The sequence below is a fragment of the Nothoprocta perdicaria genome, unplaced genomic scaffold (assembly GCF_003342845.1).
Source record: "Nothoprocta perdicaria isolate Ctin4 unplaced genomic scaffold, notPer1 scaffold_66, whole genome shotgun sequence".
NCBI lineage: Eukaryota > Metazoa > Chordata > Aves > Tinamiformes > Tinamidae > Nothoprocta > Nothoprocta perdicaria.
This window is the reverse complement of record NW_020455932.1, coordinates 679,061-704,598: the sequence shown is the minus strand read 5'-3', so window position 1 is coordinate 704,598 and position 25,538 is coordinate 679,061. Positions and strand designations below refer to the sequence as shown.

The 25,538-nt window shown below is 41.8% G+C and overlaps 1 protein-coding gene across 1 annotated transcript in view; it reads left to right on the top strand.

Moving 5' to 3' along the window:
* UBE2G1 (ubiquitin conjugating enzyme E2 G1) overlaps positions 1-23,743 on the top strand; it is a 24,633-nt gene extending 890 nt beyond the window's left edge. Inside the window, exons 2-6 of the mRNA XM_026050137.1 lie at positions 13,021-13,123; positions 16,053-16,150; positions 17,198-17,376; positions 20,331-20,455; positions 22,562-23,743. Coding sequence (XP_025905922.1) covers positions 13,021-13,123; positions 16,053-16,150; positions 17,198-17,376; positions 20,331-20,417 — 467 coding nt within the window. The 3' untranslated portion in view covers positions 20,418-20,455; positions 22,562-23,743. The remainder of the gene's footprint in view (positions 1-13,020; positions 13,124-16,052; positions 16,151-17,197; positions 17,377-20,330; positions 20,456-22,561) is intronic.
* Positions 23,744-25,538: the final 1,795 nt, after the last annotated feature.

Below are 25,538 nucleotides of genomic sequence, written 5' to 3'. Positions count from 1 at the left end.
GCCGGGCCTGGCGGGCGGCGCCGCCGCCGCGCTCCCCCGCGGCCCCCTTGCCTTTTTTGTCACCGCCTCAGCGGCTCCATGGCCACATAAGGCCATGCAAAGGCGCCGGGTGCCTTGCCCAAAGCACCGGGCACCGGAGGAGGGTTCGGGCCGTGGCGGCCGGTGGGGAGGCTGGAGATGCCATGGGGAGAGGGGGGCGGAATTACGTAAGTAGCCAGAGCCACCTGGGCGCCGAGGTGTGAGCGGAGCCGTCCTCCCGCTGGAGTTGGTGACAACAAGTTGCAACGCGACCCCAGCCAGCCGCAGCGCGGCACTTATCCCCTGAAGGTGACGTTGGTTAGAAAGAAAACCCGAGCGGGTTATCTTTGGGCTCGAGCGTGTTTATCGCCGAGCTCTCGCACGCGGACGCGCACCCCGGCGTGCCCTGGCGCCCGCAGGAGGGGTTCCCGCGGGCAGGAGATGCTGGCAGCGCTGGGATGGGCTCCCTGGCCCAGCGCTGGGCCACGCTCGGGAGCTTCGCTTCTCACTTCCTTATTAATGACATCTTTATGGGAGAAATTGTGTAGGCCGGGTGCTCTCTAATGTGGTAAAAATGAGCTTTGGGTAACTTCGTATATTGATTCCTCAGCTGTCTATTTCTAGTTACTGGGGTTTTATTTTTTTCCGTAACAAAAACTGAGGGCTAGCTGTCAGCTTCTGTTGTGTAGTGATGGCTTATTTATTTGTTATTTTCCCTGCTTCTTCTCTACCTCTTTCTCTTTGGATCTTAAGACCCTCTGTGAGCACAGGGGTTTCTGGATACCCAAATGGGCTTATAGATCACCCTAGTTTCATGGAATTTACCCCCCAAATCTTCCTCTCGCTCCCTTCTGAAGGTTTTATATGCAGGGCTAAGAACTAGTAAGCTTTTCCAGTTGCCTCTGTTCCTGATACTGATTCAAGTGCGCTGACTCAAGTGCAACCTTTGCAAGTAACATTACAACCATTTTGTGGGCTTTACTATTCTAAGTAATGTTAGTGCCATTGGTATCCTACATGGATATATATATATATATACTACTGTATTAAAAGTGATCGTGAATGTGCACAGCTCAGTGTAGCAGGTGTTTGAAGAAATGCCTTGAACTCTTCACAAGTCCTGTCTGGTATAATTACTGACCTGAGGAGGAAAACTGTTTCTTCAATTTTTAATAACCTAGGTGACATCTGAGCTGAAACTAGACTCTGACACTGCTTTTTCTGATGGCAGGCTACTTGAAGTCGCAATGCAGAGACTGAGCTTCCTGATGTCTGACCTTCCTTCCCTACTGCGGGCTGTCTTCTTCCAAGTCTGAGCTGCTCCAAAGTGTTTCTTTGTTGACACTCACAATACTCGTTCTACCTCAAATCAAAAATCACCACTGTGGTATTCTTTCTTCTCATGGGGCTGACATTTCAGTCCTCCTGCTACATGCAGCTCTTACATTATTTCAGGTGTGGTGAGTCATTAGGTTGCCTCTAATGGTTGAGTTGCAGGACAGTAAACAAATGGTAGAGATGAGTTATGTGACCCGAGTTGGTTTAGGCTGCTCTGGATCACTCACCCAAGCCGCATCAACCAAGCACAAGGAATCAGAGCTGTTAGGCTTGGAGAAAGACATCAAGAAGTGAAGAAAGGTTGTAAGAGGGGCCTAAAATCCCAAATATGCTGGAGAAACTGAGTGTAACAACTCTCTAATGGGTGAGGAGGTACTAGATGGGTATTTCTAGCATTAAGAGGGCAGGAAAAAATGGCAAAGGAGAGTAAAACATAGAACGGGCAACAGCTCCAAAAACTAACTCTTGTATACTTTGGTTCTTAATAAGTGTGTTATGGGGGGCAATTAGGCATCTATGACATGTGGCCATATATAATGAAGGGTGTGGTTTTTGTTTTTATTTATTTACTCTGAAAACTCTGCTAACATGGAAGTCAAACTGGAGTCCATCTTGTTTGTCAGACAAAAAAAAAACAAAATTTTTTTTTTTAATTAGAAAACGTTAAGGAAACTTGATAGCGCAACCCCCAGAATCTCCATTGAGTGTGTGAAGACAGATGTCTCATTCCTCTGGAGCAAGCTGACTTGCAACTTCAGCACGTAACTAGTAGCACAGCATCATGGATACAACATGCTTATTATGCAGCATGTTCTAGATGCTTATAATCCTCTGGGGGAGGACAATGAGTGGCAGTCTCACAATATAGCTTCACTTTTTTATTTATTTATTTTTAAATGGGAAGTAACTTCAATGCCTTTGCTAGTGACATGTTGACCTGTATCACAGAGGGATATAGTAGCTTGGCTTTTGTTTCTGAGTGTGCCTGCCCGTGTTCGGGCACTGGAGCAGCTCAAAATGAGGCAGTCAGAACATTGGGAGGGTTTTGTTGTTGTCTTTTTGGGGGGAGCGGGGAGGTGTAAAGGACCTGCTGAGTAGGGATCTCTGACTCTCAAAGCCAGTCCAAGCAGTAGTGCTTAGAGTTCTTAAAAACTCCTGAGGGCTGCGGGGAGGGCCTTGTGCACGGGTGCTTGTGTAAGTAAATGGCTGCTTTTTTTTTTTTTTTTTTTTTTTTTTTTTTTTTTTTTTTTTTTTTTTATTTCCTCCTTCCCCTCGAAGTTAATTTCAAGATCCAGCACTTGCTGGAAATCTGTTAAATTCCAGTAAAGATATCTGCTCGTGTAGGTCCTTCCCCCTTGAAGGAGAAAGACACCTTTTTGCAGGTGGGTAGTAGTGTAAAATGGATGGGCTGAAACTTTGATTTTTCTCTTATGGATAAAGTACAGAAGAGTTACATAAGAATGGAGTTTTTCCAAACTTAAACATCTACATTAGTAGGGCATCATAGCACTAAACCGGTAAAGTGTCTGTCTTTCCCTCACCTACTCCCGTTGCCAAAAAAAAAAAAAAAAAAAAAAAAAAGGGGTACATACTGCATTCTCCCTATAGCCCCAAACTGTATTTATTTATTTACTGAGGAGAGAGAGGTAATTGAGAACTTAAAGTTACCCTTCTGGTCTCCAGATCTTTGAAGCCCAAGGGTTTTGCAGATTGAGACACTTATCTAAATGGTTTTATTTCATCTTTCTGCCAAATCTGTACTGACACAGACTTGTTAGAGTAGGCAGACTTGTCTGCTTCACACAGCAAAATCATGAAGAGAGGATGCAGTTTAATTGGTAGAACACAGTGGAACCAGAAGTGCAAGTTCTTGTTAACATAAACATGGGTTGCTGAAAACACGGGAATAGTCATGCCCTTGCTGGCCACAGTTTTATTGTGCTGAAAAGATTCTCTAAATCAACTTTATGTTTTTTGATATCCTTTTCTGAACATGAGAAATGTAGCATTATTTCAATCTAAAGTGTATCCAGCTTCTATTTCAAAGCAAAATTATCTGGTTAAAAATTAACAAGGTGGAAAACTGTATTAAATACTTAATGTGAAGATAAACAATCTGTATTTCTTTGTGTGGAAAAATCCTGTTGTCCAACGTTAAGCTAGTTGAATTTCCAATCAAATGAGATTTCTATTTACCGTACTTGAATACCAAATTTTGAGGGAGCTATGGAATGAGGACTGCTCTGTAAATGGGAGTTGAGGTGACAGCCCCTTGGCTTGATGATGGTGCAAGTGTTTGGTTACAGCTGTGTACTGGCTATTTCCTGGCTTAGAGCAAGGTAATCGTTTGAGTGGCCCTGATCCGGGGTATTAAGTTGATGCTAGTCCTGTGTGTGTTGTCTAGGAGAGCTAGGTCTGTTTGACCAGAAATTCAGTATTACCCCAGTTGTTAAGACTAAGGTCATGCACTTGTCAAACTTCAGAGCCTTTTTAGGAAGGAGTCTCTAATATTGCTTGGGTAAACCTCAGCAGTCTTCACTGCTTTGATGCTTTTTGGGATGCTTAGGTAGGCAGCATGTGTGTATCACTTCCCTTAACACTCTTGCAGCACAGGCTCCCTCCCCCTCGCCCCCCAGCAGATAAGAGAGCTCTGTTCCTTGGGAGGATGTGTTGACAGAAGCATCAAAGCTACCTTGCTTATAGTGAGTTTAGAGATAACATCATTACTGAAACACGTGCCTTGTTATAGTGTCTGCAGCCTGAATTTCTGTTGCACGGCAAATAGCATAATGAATGCGACTTGTAGCAAGCGTCTCCAGACATGTGGTAGTTATCCATGCAACAAAATTGAGAGAGTTGGACTCTGCTTCCTCAAAGAAAAAGAGTACTTACAATTGCAGTCACCAGTGCAAAGGTTCAGGGCTGCTGGCAGTTTTGGGAAGTGAGGTGAAGCTAAATATGAATCGGAGGGACTAGATGACCAATTGCTTCAACAGAATGAGCTGCCCAGCAGTAAAAATTTGCTTTATAAGCTCACCTCTTTAAGGGATTAGGTATCACGAGAGCTGATTGGTTCTGGTTAAGTCAGGCTGCTGATATCTTGGGAGAAGAACCAAGTTGATGATAAACTGGTTCTTTCCTTCTCTGCTTGTCCCAGACTGGGCTCTGTGGGCAGCAATGACGTGTGGGCATATCTGTATCTGACAGTAAAATTGTTGTTTTGTTCTCCTAGAGAATACTGGAATGAGGGAATATTGCTGGAGATGCCGTAAAATACCGAGTAAAACTTCAGCAAAATACTTTCCTAAAGGAGTTCTTGATTTATTGAAAATATCATTGTTTGGAGGTACTAAATCATTCAAATTCTACTAAACTGTTTTGCCTCGTTATTGTTGCTCGTGATTCTAACTGTAGTGTTAAAGACCTATTTGCTATGGAAATGTAAACAATAAAAACAACAACAACAACAAACTGTGGCAAGTCAATAGATTTCTCTGCTCTAAGAACCTGAAATGAACCAAATAGAGTTAAGTGTCCTCAAAATAAAATGATCTATTATAATTCTAACTGATTCTGCCTTGACTCTTCTGTACCTCTTCTTGATTCCCACCCCCCTTCATGAGACAAACTTGGAACACTATATGCACATTCACCTAAGATAGGAGAGTTGATTTTCTTTTGGAGTTGAATATGACTTTTGCTTTTTTTTATTCTTCTTTTCCAAACCATCCTTTTCTAAACTGTTTGCAAATCTGAACTTTGCATAAAAAAAAGTTTGCCTAGAATAGGCATTCTGGTAAATTTTCCTCTAATAATGGTTGCATTAAATATGTTCTGATCTGTTTTGATCTAGAGGTTCTTTGCTGCCTTGAAGGCTGTTGGTTTTTGTTTTTCTTTATGTTCTTTAAGCACATGGGATGTTCTGCAGGGATAAACTTCAAGAAGTGCTGGTGTGGGTATGGGATAGGCCCCATAGCGTTGCAAAGCTGTGCTGATACTGCTTTGCAACAGATTTGTGCTTCAGCTTTCAGTGGTGTGGGGGTATCTGTCAGAAGACTGGTCATGCAGTATCTTTTACCTAAGGAAACTAGTAGATCAGAGCTCTAGGCTACCATGTAAATGTAAATATCTCCTTCACGCACTCTCGTATCAATCCAAGGCAGATCAGCTGGAGCAGAGATCAGATATCCAGACCCTGTAAGAACACTAAGTATAGCAATCTGAATGAAATAGGATTCCATAAAAATAACCCCTCTCCTGGGCATGAATATGAGCAGGGCTTGTACTGGTTTGGAGCAAGAGTAGAGGCAGCTCAGTCCCTCTTCATGTCAATTCCCTCTCGAAGGAGGATCCTTTGTGCACCCATCACCATATTGGCATGGGAACCTGGTGAGCATTTAGAGTTGGACCAGCACTGAGCTGAGACAGCAGATGATGTTGTGAGGAGTCACTTAAAGAGATAATTAATGTCTTAAAACAGCTCTGAATAACAACGTAGTTCAGATTAGGGTATGCAAGCTTATCTTTCATATTACAAACAAAGGAGAACAAGCTGGAGAAGTGTCCCTGATTTGCACAACTACTCGTGTATATGATGGGGAAAGGTGACAAACTCCTTAGATGTTAGCGTCTCCTCGTGACTTAGTCTTGCGACACAGACTTTCTACTGGATGTCTTGGCATCTCCTTCTGCTCTGTACATAAACTGCCGAAGGTACTGGAGCTCCTTGTTCTTGAGCGTTGTCTTTTGTAGCTGATATTTTTTATTCTTGCTCAGAAGGTACATGGGTGGGATTTTTTTATACTTCAAGCTACTAGTAGTTTGCGAGCAGCTGCAACTAATTTAACGTAACTTTTTCTACTACCTATACTAAACTACCTCTATATGACTGATACCTAGGCTGACATTTGCTGTATCAGATTCTAGTGGTGCCTGCTGTAGACATCTGTAGCTCCTCAGGCTCCTTTTTAGGCAAGAGAAATAAGCACTTGTAAAGAGCGAGTCTTCTGACCTGTTTCTGACATCTGCTTTGGGATGAGATAATTGGTGGAGTCTAGGGAACTACTTATCCTAATTAGGTCTCTGTCAGCTAAAGGCTCTGACCATCTCAAATGCGGAGAGATTCGTGCACCTGCCTAATACTTGTCTGGCTCCTGTTAACGACAAAAACACTTAACAGACACGGAGGACAAAAAAAATAAGTAGTGTTTCCCTTATCCCGCATGTGGTAATGATTGTGGTTGCTGAATGTTAGCTGGTGGGTACCTACTTTCTTTCCAACATGAGCCTGCCTACCCTCAGGGTTCCTCCATTCCTCTTGACTCTCTTGCTTCTTCCCTTTCTCTTACTCTCCCCTCAGCCTGTCTGTGATGTTTTTGCAGGTTACCTTTCTGAATCAAAGGGTGTAACTGTGCTAGATGCTGCCATGATAGGATGCAGAAAGCATGTTTTGAGCAATGTAGGCAATTCAGGAAAGGTTTTTTCCTCCATTTCTACCAAAATGATGCCAACTTATTAACTTATGTTCTGAACTTACTGCTAAGGAATCTTAACTGTCATAGTCTTAACTAAGGAAGTCTTAACATTCTGTAGTTCTGTAACTCTGGAAGTGTAGGTATTTCAAAACCTTAAACCTATGAATCACAAAATAGACTGATGAAATTTTCAGTATTTCCGGTGTCACGTGTACACTCATTCAAATAGGAAAGTAACATCTTCCTGGGAGAAAGGACTTGTGGGTTTGCTAGGTGCTCCATGAATGCCTAAGGGGTCGGGGTTTGAAGGGAAGAGACCTTCCTTGGGTTTATACCTAAGTGTGATATGTTACAAAGGGACTGATCTCACTGTGTATAGAAGAGCATGGTATGAAGAGCTACAGAAATATTGTGTTTCAGTGGGTCATCTGTCTTCCTCCCTGTCTTTGGGACTCGGATAAGGTGGTGTCTGGGAACAGATTGGGAACATGAGCTGTGTAAACTAGGTTGTGGGGTTGGAGGCAGCTGAATATCTGCAATCTAACTGTAGACTTGGGGACTATGGCCAATTTCTTAAGAACCAAGACACCTCTGAAGACCCATTACCTTCCAATCTGTATATTAAGAATCAGCTTTTGATTGTCTGGCTTCAAGTCCTGCTCATGTGAGTATGGAGCTACAGAATATTTAGATTTAGTCAGGAAACTTGATTCTGACCCGGTATCTAGACTAACATGGTATTGCAGTAGTGAAGGAATCCCAGTCTACATGCATCCAAGCTTCTCTGGAACAATAACCTTCGCCTAGGGCCTGTTGTGGCAGTTTTGACAGCTTCTGCCCCTTCATGAGACTTAGTGCTGTGAAGAACTTTCTTGATTAAGAAATTGATTTGGATTATTAAACAAATGCAAAAACCTCCTTGTCCTCCATTAAGCTGTGTTTCACTGCACTGAGAAAAAGCCATTGAGCTACTTGTCTGGTTAACACTAACCACAGCCTTCTCTCTGAAGTTTGATGGAGGCTTTTTTTAACACAGTTCTGTCCCTACTAGTTCACTCAGACTGCAAAATAACTAGAAGTGCATTCGTGAGATCAAGACTTTTCTGTGTCTTAATTGCTATCCTGCATGTCACTGCCAAAGTGACTGCTAGGAATGTGCATCTTGTATCTGCTGTTCTGGCTGAACTTCCACTTTTGGGATGAGCTTGTGAAGCAAGACAGAACATGATGAAAGTAGATAATACGGAGTGCTCGTGGAAAACATCTTTGAAAGGAGATCGTGTTGCTTCAACAGCAACCAACTCCTAATCTCCTAGAATCAAATATTTACCCATGGATATGTAGACAGGAGGGAAAGTCCTGGAAGTCGTAACTGACCTTAGTTAAGTCATGTAACAGTCTAGAAGTCCTAGCGTGGTGTATAGAGGAGGAATCTCACCTGACTTTCTATCTGAGCACAGTTTAGAAGCTTCTGAGGCTTGGCAAAGGTGACCAAGAAGGAAACAAGCCAGTTCTGCTTCTGGTGTGGCCCATTTCTGTCTGGTTCTGGGAGCTGGCTGCTGGATAAGGACGCTGTCCAGTAGCCTTAACTGAGATCAGGCTGCTTTTATTTTTCTGAGTCCACTGACTACACAACATCCAAGCTGTATGTCTCTCATTGAAGAGGCTGCTATCTAAAAACACTGTAGAAGCTTATATTTTTTAAAAATCTTTTTGTACTGCAGCTCACAGTACTGGAGGTTGTGCGCGGCGGCTGGCTGGCCGCGCTGAGAAGTCGACGTGCCGGACATAGCTGCTGCGCGTAGCCATGGGGCTCTTTCTGCTTAGTCATTTTGTTGACGCTGTTTTGCTTTTGGATTTGTCAAAGTCTCTTGGCTTCCATAAAGGCAATTTTAGTCAGTGTGGGAACATCGGTAGCTTAGTGTAAACTAAACACTGAAAACTGGAAGCTCAGCTCATGGTCCTGTGTTGGCTCAAGTTTAAGGCAACAGTAACTTAGTTTGGGTTTACTGAGAGCGAAGCCGCTGGAGAAGCAGCGAGCTCTGGCCTTGCCAGGTTATGTGGGAGGCTGCCCGTTAAAGTCTGCTCTGGTTTTAAACAGCTCTGTCCGACTGCGGGCCTGCTGTCCTTCGTGCCTCCCAAATCAGGTATGGATTCAGCAGTGGGATTGAAGGAACTAAAGGCCAAAATAATTTCTAAGCCGGCCATAGGATTCTTTGCCCGGTATGTGGCTCCTGGCACTTACCCAGTCTTGGACGGCCGTAACTCTCAGCTGCTGCTCAAGCTCCAAGGCACCTGACAGTGCTCCTGGAGCAAATGTAAGAATCTCTTCCCTCCCTTTCCCTGTCCCCCACCCCCTTCCTTCCGGGGAAGAAAAATTTCCCTTACATAAACCACCAAATGCAAAGAAAGCCATTCTAAATATTAAACCTTAGTGCATACATGTGTAGTGTGTGCTACATAATGGTAGGGAGAAAGCTGTACTTAATTTTTTGTGTAGAGATGATGGGGATTTTTTGAGTATATACAGGTGTATATTTAAAAAAAAATACATGATCTCTCTGGCTAAGTAAGCCTCAGAAGTTGACAAATAACCTTTAGAGGGATATGGTTCTTCGTAGATGTGCTACACCCACCTGCTAGCTCTCCTCTTCAGGAGGGCTCTATAGAGGAGCAGCACGAAGGGCTTGTTCCTCCTCCCCAGCCTTTGCAAGGCGGGTGGGATTGAATCCTTTGCAGTAGGATCCGTGTCCCTGCCGGGACTTGCGCAGTCCCCAGGTGGTTAACGGCTTCAGCGGTTGGGAAGTGACAGACGGAGCAGGTGGCTCCTTGTCTTGTGACTGGAGGCCCTGCTCGCTCGGCAGCTTCACCCCGCGTGGGGCATCTGCCGCGGGCCCGGCCATTGCATCAGCCCTCGCTCGGAGCTGGGGAAAGGTTTCGCCGAGACCCAAAGAAAGATGAGCATTTCTGCTGGCCAGCCTTTCATGTGCGGCATTGGCTCTGTCCAGGGGGGAAAGGAGCAGGAAAAAGGGCAAAATAATGAGGAGGAGGGAGAAAAAGAACAAAGAAAACAGCTAAACTGGGCTTCAGCATTCACCAGCTTTAGCAAGCAGCTCAGAGCTACCCAGTGTCAAGCAGCTGAGGATGGTGTGGGTTGTGTATGTGGTTTTTTTTTTTTCCTTCTACATCCCAATGTAAAACTTCACAGAGTGAGTTGTTGTTGCTGCTTTCCTTTTTCTTTTTTTTTTTCCCTCTCCCTTTTATCTAGTCTTCACTTTAGCATTTAATGAGCTCTCTTATCCAGCTTATCTGTATAATTTGCCTGGGGTTATTCTCTCTAATTCTCCTGGAGAAAGTCCTGGAGAAGGTCCCCACATTGCAGGACAAGTAACTTGAGCTTAAAGCCTTGTTTTATCTTAAGCTTCAGGGGTGGGTTATTTTGTAAGCAGTAACGACTATGCTTCAGCTACTGCTGCTGTAGGGAGGGAAGAAAGGAGAAAAATCCCAGCTTTTTATAAGAAGCAAATGATACTATCTTCAGTAAAAGTAGCCACTCCATAAATTGGCTTTTTGGCAACACCCCTGTTTCCCTGACGGCTATAACTGAAGATTTTTGTCAATGGCTGTCCCCTCCATGCAGTTCCAGGCTTTCTGTGTTAGTAGATTTGGCATCCAGCAATCTCATTCTTTCTCCCCAGATTTTCCACAATGTCGTGCTGCGAGGTCTTAACCATGAGTCAGAATATGAGCATTGGGTTTCATTGGGCCTATGTGAAAAATGTGTGAAAGGACTTGAGGGTAAGGAAGAGCTCTTATTTTGAGGCTGGGGCAGATGTAAAAAGAAATGGAAATAGCACAAATCCAAAGGGGGAAAAAAAAGTGCATGTTGGGCTTCGGAATAGCCCATGTGGATGGACGGGGGTATGTGGATAGACAGAAGCATGCTGAATTTTTCCTAAATTTGACCTTTGCCAGACCTCTTTGTCTTATTGGTGAGAAGTGATAACTGGTGAACAGTAAGGAAGCTGAGAGCAGCTTGAGCTTTAACAGTTTATGCACAGAACTTGACCTAAGCAGGTTATGTCTTTTTAGGAGAAAAAAAATCCCCTCTGCACAAGCAGTAGACAATGTATATGTAACTATACATGAAAAGGGAGGATGTACTCAAGTATAACACGGTAGGTAGCACTCCTCATGTGTGTTGCTGAAGGGAAACCTGCAGCAGGGAGGTAGTAATGTGGGGAGCTGCAGCCCCTTCAGCAGCAGCTACCATTAAGCGTTAGTTCTGGTGTCATGTGGTGCCCTTACCTGTTTTCTGTCGCTTTCACCAAAACATCCCTAGTTTATGCTGTTCCAGTGGTTTGTGAGGCAAGAACTGACCTCCTCAGCAGAAGTGAGGTCGTATTAAATCTCTTGGTTAAGAAATTTGTGTCTTGGTTAATTATGCTGATAGGACTCTTCTTTTGGGCACTGTCTTTTGAAAAAGAAAAAAAAAGAAAAAGGAGGGGGGGAAGGGCATTATTTGGACCCGTTTCTTTCTTGCTGTTTTCCACCTTGCAGAGTGAGTAGTCAGCTTAGTAGAATTTTGAACCACCACTGAGCTACTTCTGGGAAAAGCCCTTCCAGGGAACCCCCAGGCAATATTCCTGTCATCTACCTAACTATGACTGCTGTTCTGAGAGTTCCCATCTTCTCCTCAGCTTTGGACTCAAAAGTTTAGGGCTTGGATAGATTCTTGTGGCTTTGCTTGAACCATGCTTTGAATGGTTGAATTCCTGAGTGCCTAAAGGTACCTACAGACTTGCTGGCAAATCAGTTTGGATTTTGCTGGCAAATGAGAAGACAGTAGCCACCTTCCTGTAAGGTGAAGTCCTCTCCTGAGCTGAGGAGGACCTTCTAGGCATCTCCAAAATGTAGTGCCGAGCAAGAGTGGCATTTTATGCTCGTCCTATTTAATCTGCACAGAAGGAACGCATAGATTAGCTACAGAAGCATATGTTGATATCTTTAAATAACTGCAGTTGCATAATGGCTAATAAAAATAAGAGCAGTAGTAATTCTCTAAAGGGGGGGGGGGGAACCCCACTTATTCTGGGGGAAAAAGAAGCAGCCCAAAACAAAACTGACTTGTTGAAGGAATAACTTCTTCCCTCTCTCCCATCCTAAATCTCAAAGATTAATAAGGACTTCATACATACTGTTCAAATGTTAAATTAAGAATTTCAACTTGGTATCATTATGGTATTTAAATTTCTCTTCGACTTGAAGCCGTTGGTTAAAAGATGACATCTCCTCTCCTTTCTCCTTCCCCACCTCTCTCCCAGTTGCAGTTTTAGGCAGAACTACTTTGATCTCTTCGTTTCCAGATTTTACTGCTCTCACTGGGAAAGCCTCCAAACAAGCTTAGAGGAATCTGCAGCTAGGTCTGACTTTTGCACAGTGATTGACAGATGTGCTTTCTACCTGGCAGCAGCCTGTAGTGATCTAAAGTCCTATGTTGCTTATCATTAGTAGAAAAAGGTTCTTTTTTTAAATTAAAAAAATAACTCTGTATAGCTTGTTTTTATCTGATATTGAGTTGCCACCTTCTAGGCTCACTATGAATAGAGTATTTCAGAATATATGGAATCATTATCCCCGAAAGCCCTGGGCACATGTCACAAGTGGTTGATTTTTAGACTCTGAAAATATTTAAGGGAAGCAGGATGTTAGTTTAAAAATATAGTGTGACTTTGTCCTTTTTTTTTTCTCTTTCCTACTCTTCACAGCACAGCTAAAATGTATTCTATTTTAATCTGATTCCTCAGTGTTCTTGTAGTATGTTATTTTTAATTGTGGAAAATCTGTGTTTCTGACTTGCAGGCACTTGGTAGCTAGCGCAGGAGCTCTCATCCTCGGGTCCCGCGTTCTGTTTCTCAGCCTTTCTGAGACAAGTGAACTTCGGTTCGTGATGGACTTGGCAAATAGCTCCGGAGTTAGCCCGTGTGTCTCCGCTTAGACAATGTGCTGTTGTGTGTGGTAGGGAGCTCAGGATACTCATGCAGACCCTACGTCCGTCGGTAGGCACCAAATCATTGTGAATCATGAGCTTTTTTTGTTTGCTTTTCTTTGGCTGCCTGTAGAGACATGGAGAAAATCAAATGCATATCGGAGACGCCTAAAGTCATTCTTAAATTTTTTTTCTACACAGAGCTCAACAAAAATCCAGTGGAAGGCTTTTCAGCGGGCTTAATAGATGACAATGATCTTTATCGATGGGAAGTCCTTATTATTGGTCCTCCAGATACACTATAGTAAGTACTGCTACTTGTACAGAAACTTGAGCAAACTCTGATTTACTAGTTCTAGTTTGGTTTAAGCGAGCAGAAGATAACCTAAGTCTCCATATTGAGTAGTGTGTAGATAGCTAAGTTAGGTAATGCTGTTCTGTTGCTAGTTAAGTATTTGTAAATGGCAAAATCTGCCATATAGAAGCTCTAGATTGCTTTGCTACTCCGGGGAGAAATGCTACGCAGATCCCTTAGTGTACTGCTGTAATCATGGGAAAGAATAGAGTGTGCTAGGAGAAAACTTGGGCTTTCTGTGCCTTTAAGGCAGATGTACCCAGGCTACTGTCCTTATTGCTCTGAGGTTCTAGGTCAGCCACTCGTGCAAACCTAAACCACTCCTACTTGGTGCTGGTGATTACAGGAAAATACTCACCAGAGGGGTGTAGTTCTAAAGCTGCAGCAGGCTGTGGAATTAGCCTTCAAGTCAGGATGTCTTAGCCTCCGTAAGTGATAACTCCCTATAGGAGAGCTTTCCCATGTGACAGGAGCATGTTAATGCTGATCAAATTTGAATTGTTGGGAAACCTCATCTTAAAAGCTTTAATTGTTCCTCTTAAAACTCTTTACTTGGGTCCTCTAATTGGAATTTGAACACAAAATCACGAAGCTCACTCAGTCCTGTCTCCTTCTGGAGTCAACACTGGCTCTGCTCATGCAGCTCTATGTTTCTGAAGCACTGTGGTATGTGCAGTGTGATTCGTTTCTTCACAGGGAGTGGGCAAAGGCTTTAGCTAATTGAGAGAGTGATTTGTCTCATCCTCAGAGCTTCTGTGTGATTGTCTCTCCTTACTCCTGGGAAAGATTTTATGCCTAAAAGAGGTCAGTTTAAAGTGTGCCTCTTCAAGACGAACCATTCTCCCGTGTTAAGCTGTTCCACTGGTAAAGTGCTGATACAAAGAGCCTTCTAGTGGTTTTTACTGGAGGTCAGTTCTAGTTGTCATGACACCAAGTTGTCATATTCCTTCATTTGTAAGCTTTGAAGTAAATAAATGCAGAAACGGGGTGCTTTGCTTCTTGAGCTTGCTGTGTTGTGCTCCTCAAGTCTTTCACGAAACAAATCTCCAACTTCAGGGTCTGTGACCTCTTGTGAACAGCCTATTAGTGAGCCATTATAGTCAGGCTGTTTTATACTGTCAGCAAACACATACTGCTGCTAGTAGAGCTTTTTCCTTGTATATCTAAGTGTTGCAGTAGCATGTATGGAGGTGTGTGTGCTGTTTGGTGTTTACTTGCTGGGTTTTACTCCTCCTTTCCCCCACCCCAGCCCAGGTGCAGAGCTTGTTTTGAGGCTTTGACCTAGGAAGCTCTCCGCTGTTCCAGTCCTTAGTTGCTGTTTTCCAGGGTAGTAATACACTGAATTCTCCCTTCCTGATCTATTCTACTGTGGCAGTAGAACAGAATATTCTAGTTTTAAACAGGGAATCTGCTTTTTTTAACTTTAGCCTCATTCCTTTGGACTTGGTAAATGGTCTTTTGGGACTACTGTGTCGGAAATGCTGCTAAAAAATGTCACTGATATCTCTTGATTGACAATTACACTTTAACTGCTCCTTTAAGAAGGGAAGGGGGAATTTTTTTTTTTTTTAACCATGAGAGAAAGATTTACTGCTTTAAAGCTATCAACACATGTAATCTAACTCTCCTTTATCTTAACTAGTAGGACTGTTAAAGTAGCCAGTCTTATTTCTGGGATTCTTGGCCTTACCAGGAACAAGAATTCTCTGGAAACTGCCAGACTTTCTGAAACTTGTGGAAAATGAATGCTATTGGTTCACATCCCCTCAGCTGCCCTCTTCCAAGAGCCAAGTCATTTAGACTCGGTCATCTATTTATTTGTTTGTTTTTGTAGAGATGAGACACATGCTAGAATTGCACATTTTCCTTCTTGCTGGTGGTAAGACTTTTGTTATTTTCTCAGTAGCCTGTGGGTTTCGAATCCTGGCTCCTGCTCCGTTACAAACACAGAAAAGATAAATGCACTGAGCAGCTTTTTTTCCTACCGCAATTCTTTGTGTGGCCACCGAGGAGTGGCCCGTCCTACTGCACCACATCTCGCACTGCATTCTCCAGAGCTCGTGCTCCAGTTCTCATAATCCCTGCCTCTGCAGTTTCCAACGTGGTTATAAACTTCTGTCACGAGAAACTACAATAATAGGACAAATGTTAAAAGGCTTTATTTTTAATACAGGCCTTCCTGCTTCTCAAAGTGAATATTGCTGGATATTGAAACCTCACTATTTAAATAAGTCAGTTGCCTCGGTTAAGTATGTGCTTCCCACATGAGAACTGAGTATCTATTGTTTATTATTGTTCTCCAGTTTGGTGGGAAACTTCTCACTGTCATGTTTGAGTCGCCTAGCAAAGTGCTGAAAAGGTAGTACTGGCAGCTTTTAAAAAATAGTGCTCGAGGTGCAAGGAAGGTTTCCTGTATCTCTTTATTGAGGCTTATTGCTACAGATCCAGAGCAAGAGAGGAGAACTGATGAAAGTGTCCTAAAGGAAGAATAGAAGTGGGTATCTGCTGGGCTCTACTGTGTTCTCAGTAACAGGAATTGTTGGCAGACCTTTAACAATAAAAAAGTAATAAATGCAGTAGGAAAAAAACTTAAATTGTAATTCCAGATAGTGATTTTTTTTTTTGTGCATTTGCTTTTGCTCTGGAACATCATCCTAATTCTAAAAAGGAAGCAAGTGTTAGGGAACTGGCAGTATCTTGTGAAAGGATCTCAATCTAGAAACTCTTCGTGTTACATATGAAAATACTGCTACTGTAAATTAGCATCATGGTATGAAGCTGGGTGAGGGATAAACCTGAAGATGTTGATGCATCATTAAGTTCCAGCCTTCAACTCAAGCTTCCAAGAAACTCTACTAAGATATTTTTGATTCCCCAGTGAAGGTGGTGTTTTCAAGGCTCATCTTACTTTTCCGAAAGATTATCCACTGAGGCCGCCAAAAATGAAGTTCATCACAGAAATCTGGCACCCAAATGGTAAGAAATGCTAAAGTTTCAATTTATTTTGCAACTAAGTGTTGTGAATAAAGATTTCTGGCTTTATTTTCAGGCCGGAAATATGAAACTCTGCATTTACTTTGTCTTCACCTCAAAAGGTAGTAGTAGCCATTGCAGAGTTTTTTTTTAAAAAAAAAAAAACCTCTGATCTAAGAGTCTGCTCCTTAAGTGTTTCTACTAGCTTTCTGAAATTGTAATAACTCTAGAGGGTTTTTTTTATATGTATGTAATGCAAAAATCTGGTCTGAGAAGCTTGATTTTTCTAGCTGCTATCTATCATGTCACCAAGTACTTCATCTTCCTTTACAATTTGGTGGTTCAGTATCAAAGGCCACGTTTTGTCTTCCGTGCATAAAGTAACAGCATCTTTTTAGCTTCTCTGAAGACGATTCCTGCTAAAGCTTCATTTGTTTCTGAGCTGCTGGACATAGGTGGAAAGGTAACGTAAAACAGAAGAAGGTTTTTACGGGGAAAGCGGAAGGCTCTGCAGGTTTTAAAGTCAGCATCTGGACTTGGAAAGCCAAGAGGAGACCAGCACAATGCTGATCTTAAAGAACAGAGGATATTCTGCTACTGTATCAGTTCAGCCTTAAATATCAGAATAGTTGTTGGGCAGATTCCAGTTCCAGCAACTTAAATTATATTCCAGTTTACTGCAGTAATATTCAGATGATGATTTTGCTGTGAGACAAAAAAAATTCACCCTCTGATTTACTAATCTTACCAGAAGGATGTTGTAGTGGAGCCTGTCTTGCAAGGTCTAAACTGGTGTCAAAATTAGTCCTTTCTCTGCCCACCCGAAAACTCTAGATCAGAATAACTGACCAAGCCTCACTTCTTGGAGACTAAATTCTTTAGCAATTAATTACTTTCCTTTTTTATTTGATTATTTTTTTCTTTTTCATAAAGTCTCTTCCTTGGCTTGTCTGCAGAGTAGCTGGAATGAAAGTTAATGATTCCCTAACTAGCCTGAAGAAATGCCAGCATGTTGTTCATTACTGAAATATGTCTTGTTCTGTTTTGTAGTTGACAAGAATGGTGACGTCTGCATTTCGATTCTTCATGAGCCTGGAGAAGACAAATATGGCTATGAAAAACCTGAGGAACGCTGGCTTCCCATCCACACAGTGGAAACTATAATGATTAGTGTAATTTCTATGCTGGCGGATCCCAATGGTGATTCTCCTGCTAATGTTGACGCAGCGGTAAGACTTTTCTTGGTCTGCACATGGTACAGAAGGTTAAACCTCTTTACACAGTTTCACTTCTAGTGCAACAGCAGGTGCAGTAATTTTTGGAAGAATCTTTTATAACTAAGCTATTACTGAGAAATTACTGAGAAGAGTCCATATGCTGTGAAACATAATTACTAGTTAGGCCTGGTATAACTAATGAAGTACATTTAAGTTTCTTTCATATAGGCTACAAGGTACAGATGCTGTCAAACTTCATAGACAGTAACTTAATTTCTCCTATGCAGGAGAAATTTATGCATTTATTCGGAGTAAGTTCGTGCTCACAGGGTACCTACCAATAAATTTTAGCTCCTTTCATCTTGGAAAATTCAAGGAAGCCGCTTGTGTGAGGTATGCAGTTACCAGTTCCAACAGCTGTTAAGTTTAGCTGCAGAAGTCGGTACATTCTAAAACTTGTTTTGATTCCCAGTGTTACTTGTTTAGTGTATTAAAAGCTTTGAGTAAGAAATCATACGAGTTGCTGATTCTGCTGTCTTGAATAGAAAGAGAAAATGCAGTGGGGACCTCAGTACAACCATAGTACGATTCTCCTGTGCTTGCCTCTGTAAAGCAGTGCTGTAAAATCTCAGATTAAAGCTCTGGGTTTGACTCTGTAAATCTGTAAGTTGAGGATGCAATTGGAGGCTTCATTGGACATCTGGCCTTCAGCATTACCCTTGACGTGAGCCTCTTGCTGAGGAGAGGGGCAGCAGCATGGATTAGAGACAGGAAAACAAAGGGAATTTACAGTGCAGACTTCTGTCATTAGGGAGACACAAATGTTCCATGCAAAATAGTGTTTATGGAGTGTGCCCTATGCTAGGGGTTGTATAAATGCATCTTTCGATTATCTGAAAGAGTTTCTTTTATAGCAGAATAGCAGGCTAATAGGTGTTTGTGTTGGGGAGGGAAGAATTCTCAGCATTGAGACTTGCTACTGTTTTGTTTCTTTCAGTTTTGGCATGTAGCTCAGCAAAGGCGAACAAATGCAGTACTGTTATGGAGAAGTTAGGGGGTATTTTTATTTTCTTGTTTTTGTGGGTGGTTTTTATTAGACTTGGGAGAGTGATGAAAAGGGAGGTGGTAAGCAGAAGGTGTGAAGGTTACTAGCACCAACTTAACCTGCTTTGTTGAACTAGCTAAACCTTCCTAAAGTGGGCAGGAGTTTAGTTTCCTGGCAGCTTTGATCTGCAGTGCTGCTAGTAATTCCAGAGGTGGTTGAGCTCCTCTGGAAAAAAAATAACAGTGGAAATTGTCTCATGCCAAACAAAGCTCATGGGGCGGGGAGGAACTAAGTAGTAGTGAAGAAGTCCTCCTTTAACGTCCTCTTTTGTTTCAAGTTACTGGTGGAAACAAATATCCAGGACATTTGAGTGCTTCCTGCTGGCAAACCTGAGTGTGCTGGGAGGAGCAATGTATTAATGAAATGCTAAAAGTGCAATTGGAGTTGCTGTTTGTAAACTCTGTGTTGAATGTATGTATGAAATGTGTGTTGAATGTTACTGACCTAATACTGGAGAAAGGTGGTATTTTTAGCTATTCTTATCACCCTCTTGACATCATATCTTTTGTAATCTTTTCCTGTAGTTGCCAGGAGGACAGGGGTACAAGACTTAAGGGTCACTTTTTGGCTGAGTGATAGACGTTATGTGTAAAGCTACTCATTTTAAAGGAGTTGTAAGCTTACTCACTGGTGAGTAGGTCTCAGAGCATTATGTTGAAAGTTAAGAGATCTTAAGGAAATGCAGCATCCCCTACCCCAGCTTGAAGGAACAAGAACTTAAATCCATCTCGGACTGTGAGGATGATATTGAGACATCAGTAATGTCATGGATGCTAGTGACAACAGCAGTGTAAGAGTAGGGAGTAAAAACACTTGCCTCATAGAAAACTGAACAACGTGTGTGGCAGTGTTGTTCGTTGGAGTGGGGGAAAAGTACAGGGACAGGAGCCTGAACAGACACTGCCAGAGGCGACTAGAACAGTTCATGACCTGAGTTTTGGAGAGGTTGCTGTCAAATTGGGAACATCACTTGCCATTCAATTCTGAACACTATTTCACAGAGCTACGAATCTAAAAGGCAGAAGCAAAACTGAAATATCTGAAGCTGAGAAGGCGTGAACTCGAAGCTTTTCTTGGCCTTATGCCCTCTTGCATAAACTGCCCTGTGTCTCCCTCCAACAAACCAAAAGCTTGCTGTATTAATTGCTGGCAAAGGAGAACAAGTTAATTAGTAGCATTTTTTTTGTGCGTTTGGTAGACCAAAAGAAAAGAGAGACCTGCTGGACTTGTCAAGATGGTGACAGTGGCTAGGTGAGGTTTGAGGTGATGGATGTTAGGATGTATCAGCTACCACTATTTTCTTTGGCTCAAATATCTGCATCTTCTATGCGGGGTATGAAGGAGTTCTGCCTACTATGTGATGGAAAAACTAAACATGCAAATGTTGCTTATACCGAAAAACTAGCATCTGTCCAACCTAGTACAGTTCACCTCATGAACTTTTTTTTTCTCTACTAGTTCAGTGTCAAACTCTAAGGTAGTATCCAATGCATCAACCCGAGTCACATTTTTGTGATGTTCGTGCACTTTATTCTGAGCTCTCTCAGATAAAGTTAACTTTTATAACCTATAGACTTTATAGATTTGGGTCTATAGACTGTTGCTTGTAGAGCAAAATGGAACAAATGGATTTTAGTCTTGATGTTGGGAACTGCTTATGTAAGACCTGTGCACAACCCAGAGCAATCTCTGCCATCTAAACCCTGAATGTCATAGGTATTTAGTGACTAGCTTAATCACTGTAAACAAATTTAAATGTTGGTTGGATGGTTACTCTCTGCAAACATAAACACCTAGATTCTTCCTAGAACTTATACCTTGTTGTAGCACTGACCTCTGAAGGCTGTCTGTTCAATTACAGAAAGAATGGAGAGAAGACAGGAATGGAGAATTCAAAAGAAAAGTTGCCCGCTGTGTAAGAAAAAGCCAAGAAACTGCTTTTGAGTGACACTTATTCAGCAGCTAGTAGCTTCACTTTTTTTCAGGGTGAGTAATCTTCTGAAATAGTCAATGATCTGAGTTGAATGCTTTCTGGATTAGGTGATTGTTGCTGAGCTCAGTTTTTTATTTTTGAAAAGTAACCCAAAACCCCACAACCTTCTTTTAACCAGCTTGATTGTAGTACATTTCTTTGGCTGCATTTTACACTAAATATTTCATGGTTAAGGAAATACTTGAGTTTTGCAGTACAGTAACAGCCCCCTCTGCCTATGCTGTGGAGCTTTACTCGTACGCTTACACTCCTGAGAAGTGAAATTCTTTTTATCAGTATTAGTATTGCTTTATTAAACACTTAGGGACTTCTGGTTCTAATTTAGAAGAGAATATTCCTTCATTCATGTTCATTATTGTGAAGATTCCTTATTTGAGTCTTAAGCATTTTGTTTGTCTTATCTCAAGTTCATACACATGGAATTTCTCTTGCAGATATTGGTGGCACGTTTGCAGGCTTTAACTGAGGTTTTGGTGAAGTTGTTGGGAAGCTTTTTAGAAAGAATTGCTTCACATATCCAGGGGAAGGCTTACTTACAAACAAACAAGCTGTGCTAGGATGTCAAAGAGAATGATTTGAGATGTTATCCGTAATTACCATCAAAAAAGGTTGTATTCTCCTTAACAGACCCAAATAACTTAATGTTCCTGGGAAAGTCTAATTATAGTTTCAGGCCAAACAGTCAGATTATGCATGAAAACTGAACTGTGGCACATCTGAGAGCCTCTACCAGTTTTGTCCTGAGAGTAGCTGATTGATTGTATTTATACCTTTTATTCCCCGATAAAATGAGCTCCTGACTCAAGGTATTTACTATAACTCGAAAAATGCCATCCTCTTAATAGTTTTTTTTTTCTCCTACAATAAATTCTCGTAGAAAGCTCTGATTGCAATATGGCCCTTAAACACGTGGCCTATGTGTGCTTTATTCTTTAGCATGCCAAGTTTAACTTCGTCGGTTGCTCATCTCCTACCTGTGCTCTTCAGAGCAAACCTTCATTGAAGCTGCCCTCTTAATGGCAAATCAACTACTGTGACCCATTGGGGAAAAACCCCCAAATGTATGAACGTCTGTATTAGGTAGTTTCAGCATACAAAGGTGGGGAGGGGGAAGTTATGACTACCTGTAACTCAATGAGATTTTGCTGTCTAAACCACTAAAATTATATTAACTAAAATGCTCCTTTTAGGTAACACCTTGGTGAAGAAAAAGAAAGGTATAGGAGTTAGATTCTCTATCTCTTATGCTCTTGTAAGAATTAGTTCTGTCAGGGAGGGAGGGGAGAGGGTTCTATTTATAACAAGCTGGTATTACAACTCTTAAATGAAGTAATGCTTTGATTGAAATGAACTTTTTCCAGTATAGAGAAAGCATGAGGAGTGCTTAGTGTTTACCCAAAGACCAGGCAAAGGAGCAGAATCTCTTAGCCAGCTGTGCAAAACTCCACTGGAAGAATTGGTAGTGCAACCGAATTTTTCCCTCTTTTAGAAAAAGAGGGAGTATCTGAGAGAGACGCTCCAGAGTCTCCTCAGTTGACCTTAATTTTCGTGCCATATTAAAGTTGGCCATGGTGAAAGCACGTTCGTGACACATACTGAGTATTGATTTCTGGAAGGCAAAATCTTTTCCGAGTCTCGGAGACTGCTCCGAAATGAGTGATGTGAGGCAAGTTGGATGAGAAGTGGGTTTCAAGTAAGAGTCTGCTTTGGTAGCTGTGGTATTCAGCAAAGCTGTGGCATTTTGTACTGTGCTTTGCTGTTCGGTCAGCATCTGTTGCTCACATTAAATGAGGTATAAAATGGTAAGTCTTAGTGTGTTGCACTGAGCTTGAGTAATGAAACTTTATACGCTGCATTTGACAAGTTACTTAAAAGTGATAGGAGCTCAGAAGTGTGATATTTGAGCTCAGATACTGCACTAATTCAGAGCTTCACTAATTCAAATCTGTGATGATTTTGAACTTATGCATCTTCTACTTAGAGGTATGTAAAGTTTTTGAGCAAGTTTTAAATATCTTTAATCATAAACACTAATGAAGGTCTTAGAATAATTAAGGATTGTGAGGGGGTTTATTTTAATGAATTTGATTTCTTCGTAGGTCTTCAATTGAGAAACATGGCACTGTTTTTTTCCTGCACTCTACCCACCTATTGCTGGACTTCTGTTGTTACAAGTTGGCAAACACTGGCTGGAACTGGGCTGCAATAAAACATGCCAGTTATCAATGCTGACAAGAGCCTAACAAGTGCCAACACAAGATGATTACGCATTTTGAAATCTAATGAACTGCTTTAACCTTCAGGAAGAATTGTAAAGATGTGTACATAGCACAACATGATCCGGATAATATATATACTGTTCATGTACATCCACAAATACACATTGTACCAAATAATGCTGTCTGTAGTTAGGATAAGAATCGTGTAAATTCTAAAGATTTTAGCAGTTTTTTTTCTCTCCCTATTCATTGTTTCCTATCAGTTAAAAACAAAAAGCAAAAACAACAACAACAACTTGTGAAGCATGTCGAACTAAAACCAATTAGGATAAAGACTTTTTTTCCCACTTAATTTTCCTTTGACCCACTGAGGCTTAATTAAAATCTCTTGCTTATTAAAGTTTAGTATCTCTTTTGGTTTTTGGAAATGTGCTCCCTCTTATTCCCTCATCAGAAGTTAAGATTTTTCCTAATTAAACCCTGAAAGGATTTGCTATCAATTACTTGTGTCTTCTTTTACAATGACCTTTGTAGTCTCAAAGGTGCTTTTTCTTTCCCCTCCTTTATAAAACCCAATTGCACATACTTCTTGAATTGGGTATAGCAATAAAACTGGCCATGGAGCACCCTTTAGCAGCCTGATGGGTTCTGACCTTCCAGAGGACTTGAGTGCTTTAATTTGGGAGCTCAGTTGTTAGTCCAAGATAGGATGAGCTGCTTTTTTTTTTTTTCCTGGGTGATTTTTTTTTTCTTTGCCTTTTTCATTGCCTGTTTGTGGGGAGGGGTGTGTGTATGGGAGGCTTGTTTTTTCTCAAAGTTGAATTCAAGCATGCACATCTGTAGGCTTTCAAATGACTAATTTCTGGGTTTGGTATCAAAAATACTTTCCCACTTTAACTCTTCTCTCTCTTCTGTGGCCCTTCATATTCTTTGCCTTCTACTTCAGAGTTTCCTCACCTAATGTACAAAGAAAATTGCGATGTATATTTTCATGTAATTTGATTTTTGGAATTCTGTCACCTTCTGTAGTGAGTTCTTCCAAAATATAATTTTTTCCAATAATGTTGTGTCAATCTGGCTGTTTTCAGTGCCTTAAACAGGAAGGGGGAACTGCGGTTAGAGCACAATTTACCTGGAGCCTTCAGTGACCTAAAACTCAGCAACATTTGTTAAATTTGACAGTGTATTAAATCATAAAATAACAAAATAACTCCTTTCTCTTAAAACTGTTTTAGGCCTCCACTGAGTAAGGTAATAGATACTGAAACAACTTTCTACCAAAGAAACGTGCAGAGGAACCTGCGACACCTTGACTATTCTTTGCTCTGCCAGGGATTGATGTTGTTAGAGCCTTTAACAGCAGAGAGTAACTAAGCTGAGGGTTTGGTGTCATTAAAAGTCATTTTGTAACAAGATTTCACTATTAATTTCCTAGCTGCCTATACTTTCTTTTGGGTCACTGTACAAAATATATACATACGTGTGTGTACACATACCAAGAAGGTACGTACAAGGTTTCATGAGGGGCTGGGCAGGATGAAAGGTGGAAAGCCTTGTCAGGGTTTTCCTAGTGACCATAAGGAATAAAGAAAAACATAAGCTGTACTATTTAAGGGGTACAACTAAAGAAGTTGTCTAAAGCAGCACTTGCTTTAAATAAATATAGTTGTGCATGATATTCCCCTTTACAGATGTGGTGACTAATGCTGTTGAGAGACCATCAGTTACCTTTGGTTTTCAGTGGAGAGCCTCCTTGTGGAGGCAGGCAGATGCGTGCAGTGCCTCAGTGCTATCTGGGCACAGACGCAAGCGCTGATGTTTAATTCCCACTTAAACGCTCGTCTAAAATTGCTTGAGAGGAGGCTTCTTACCAGCCAGCTGGCTGCCCTTTCATTTCATTGATCCAAGATTAGGGACACTGTTGAATCCCAACAGTGCCACACTTTTAACAAATTAAAAGAGTGAGGATGATGCTGACTTAAAAATGAGAGTAATGACTCTCCCACAGGCCTCCTGCCTACTACCTTTCCATTGAGCACCCAGTCAGCTGGCGCCATGCAAAGTAACCAGTACTTGCTGCTGTAGCAGACTGAATATATTGTTTTCTTGCACACTGACACGTACATGAAGTCTACATCTCACTCATCCCTAAACTTCACAGCTTAAAGCTTCCTCTTCTAATTTGCCCTGTAAAAGAAGAACTTTGATTTTTGCTCTGTTTTTCAAAGAGGTAGGCCTGGAAGTTTTAGTTTTGCTTAAGGCTGATCTCACAGCAGTGATGGACTCCACTTTGATTTGGTTCCCCAGGTAGTTGTGCAAGTCCGCACAGCCCGGACGCTCAAGGGATGGAGTGTGACCATGACCACATGAGCAGCAGGTGTGCCTGATGTCCAGTAGTTCAATTAAGATGCATCTAGGAACCTGATGCTACGTGCCCAGCTTGTAACAACTTTGTGGTAGGTGCAGAAACGGCCCCCTGACTTGTCTGTGATCACAGTTGGGTTTTTGTGTGTCTCGACCCCACATGTGCAAGGGCACGGCCAGGGCCTGGTGCTTAATGATACAAAACCAGCACTTTGTGCATCATGACCTCAAGATACAGGCACTATTGGAAGATGCGCTGCATATAATAGTGTAGCACATGCTTGTGGAACGGCCAAGGAAACCAGCACTCAGTCATTTTCACTCACTGCAAAATCTTGTATCGAGTTTGGTTTTATGTAATTGTCAGCATCCTTTTATTTCTTTCTTTTTTTAATTGTCTGCAGACTCACAAATGTGGGTGAATTTTTCTGTTTTTGTCCCCTGCCAATACCCTATGGGCTGCTTTCCAGAAAACACTGGGTGGGGAGGAAAA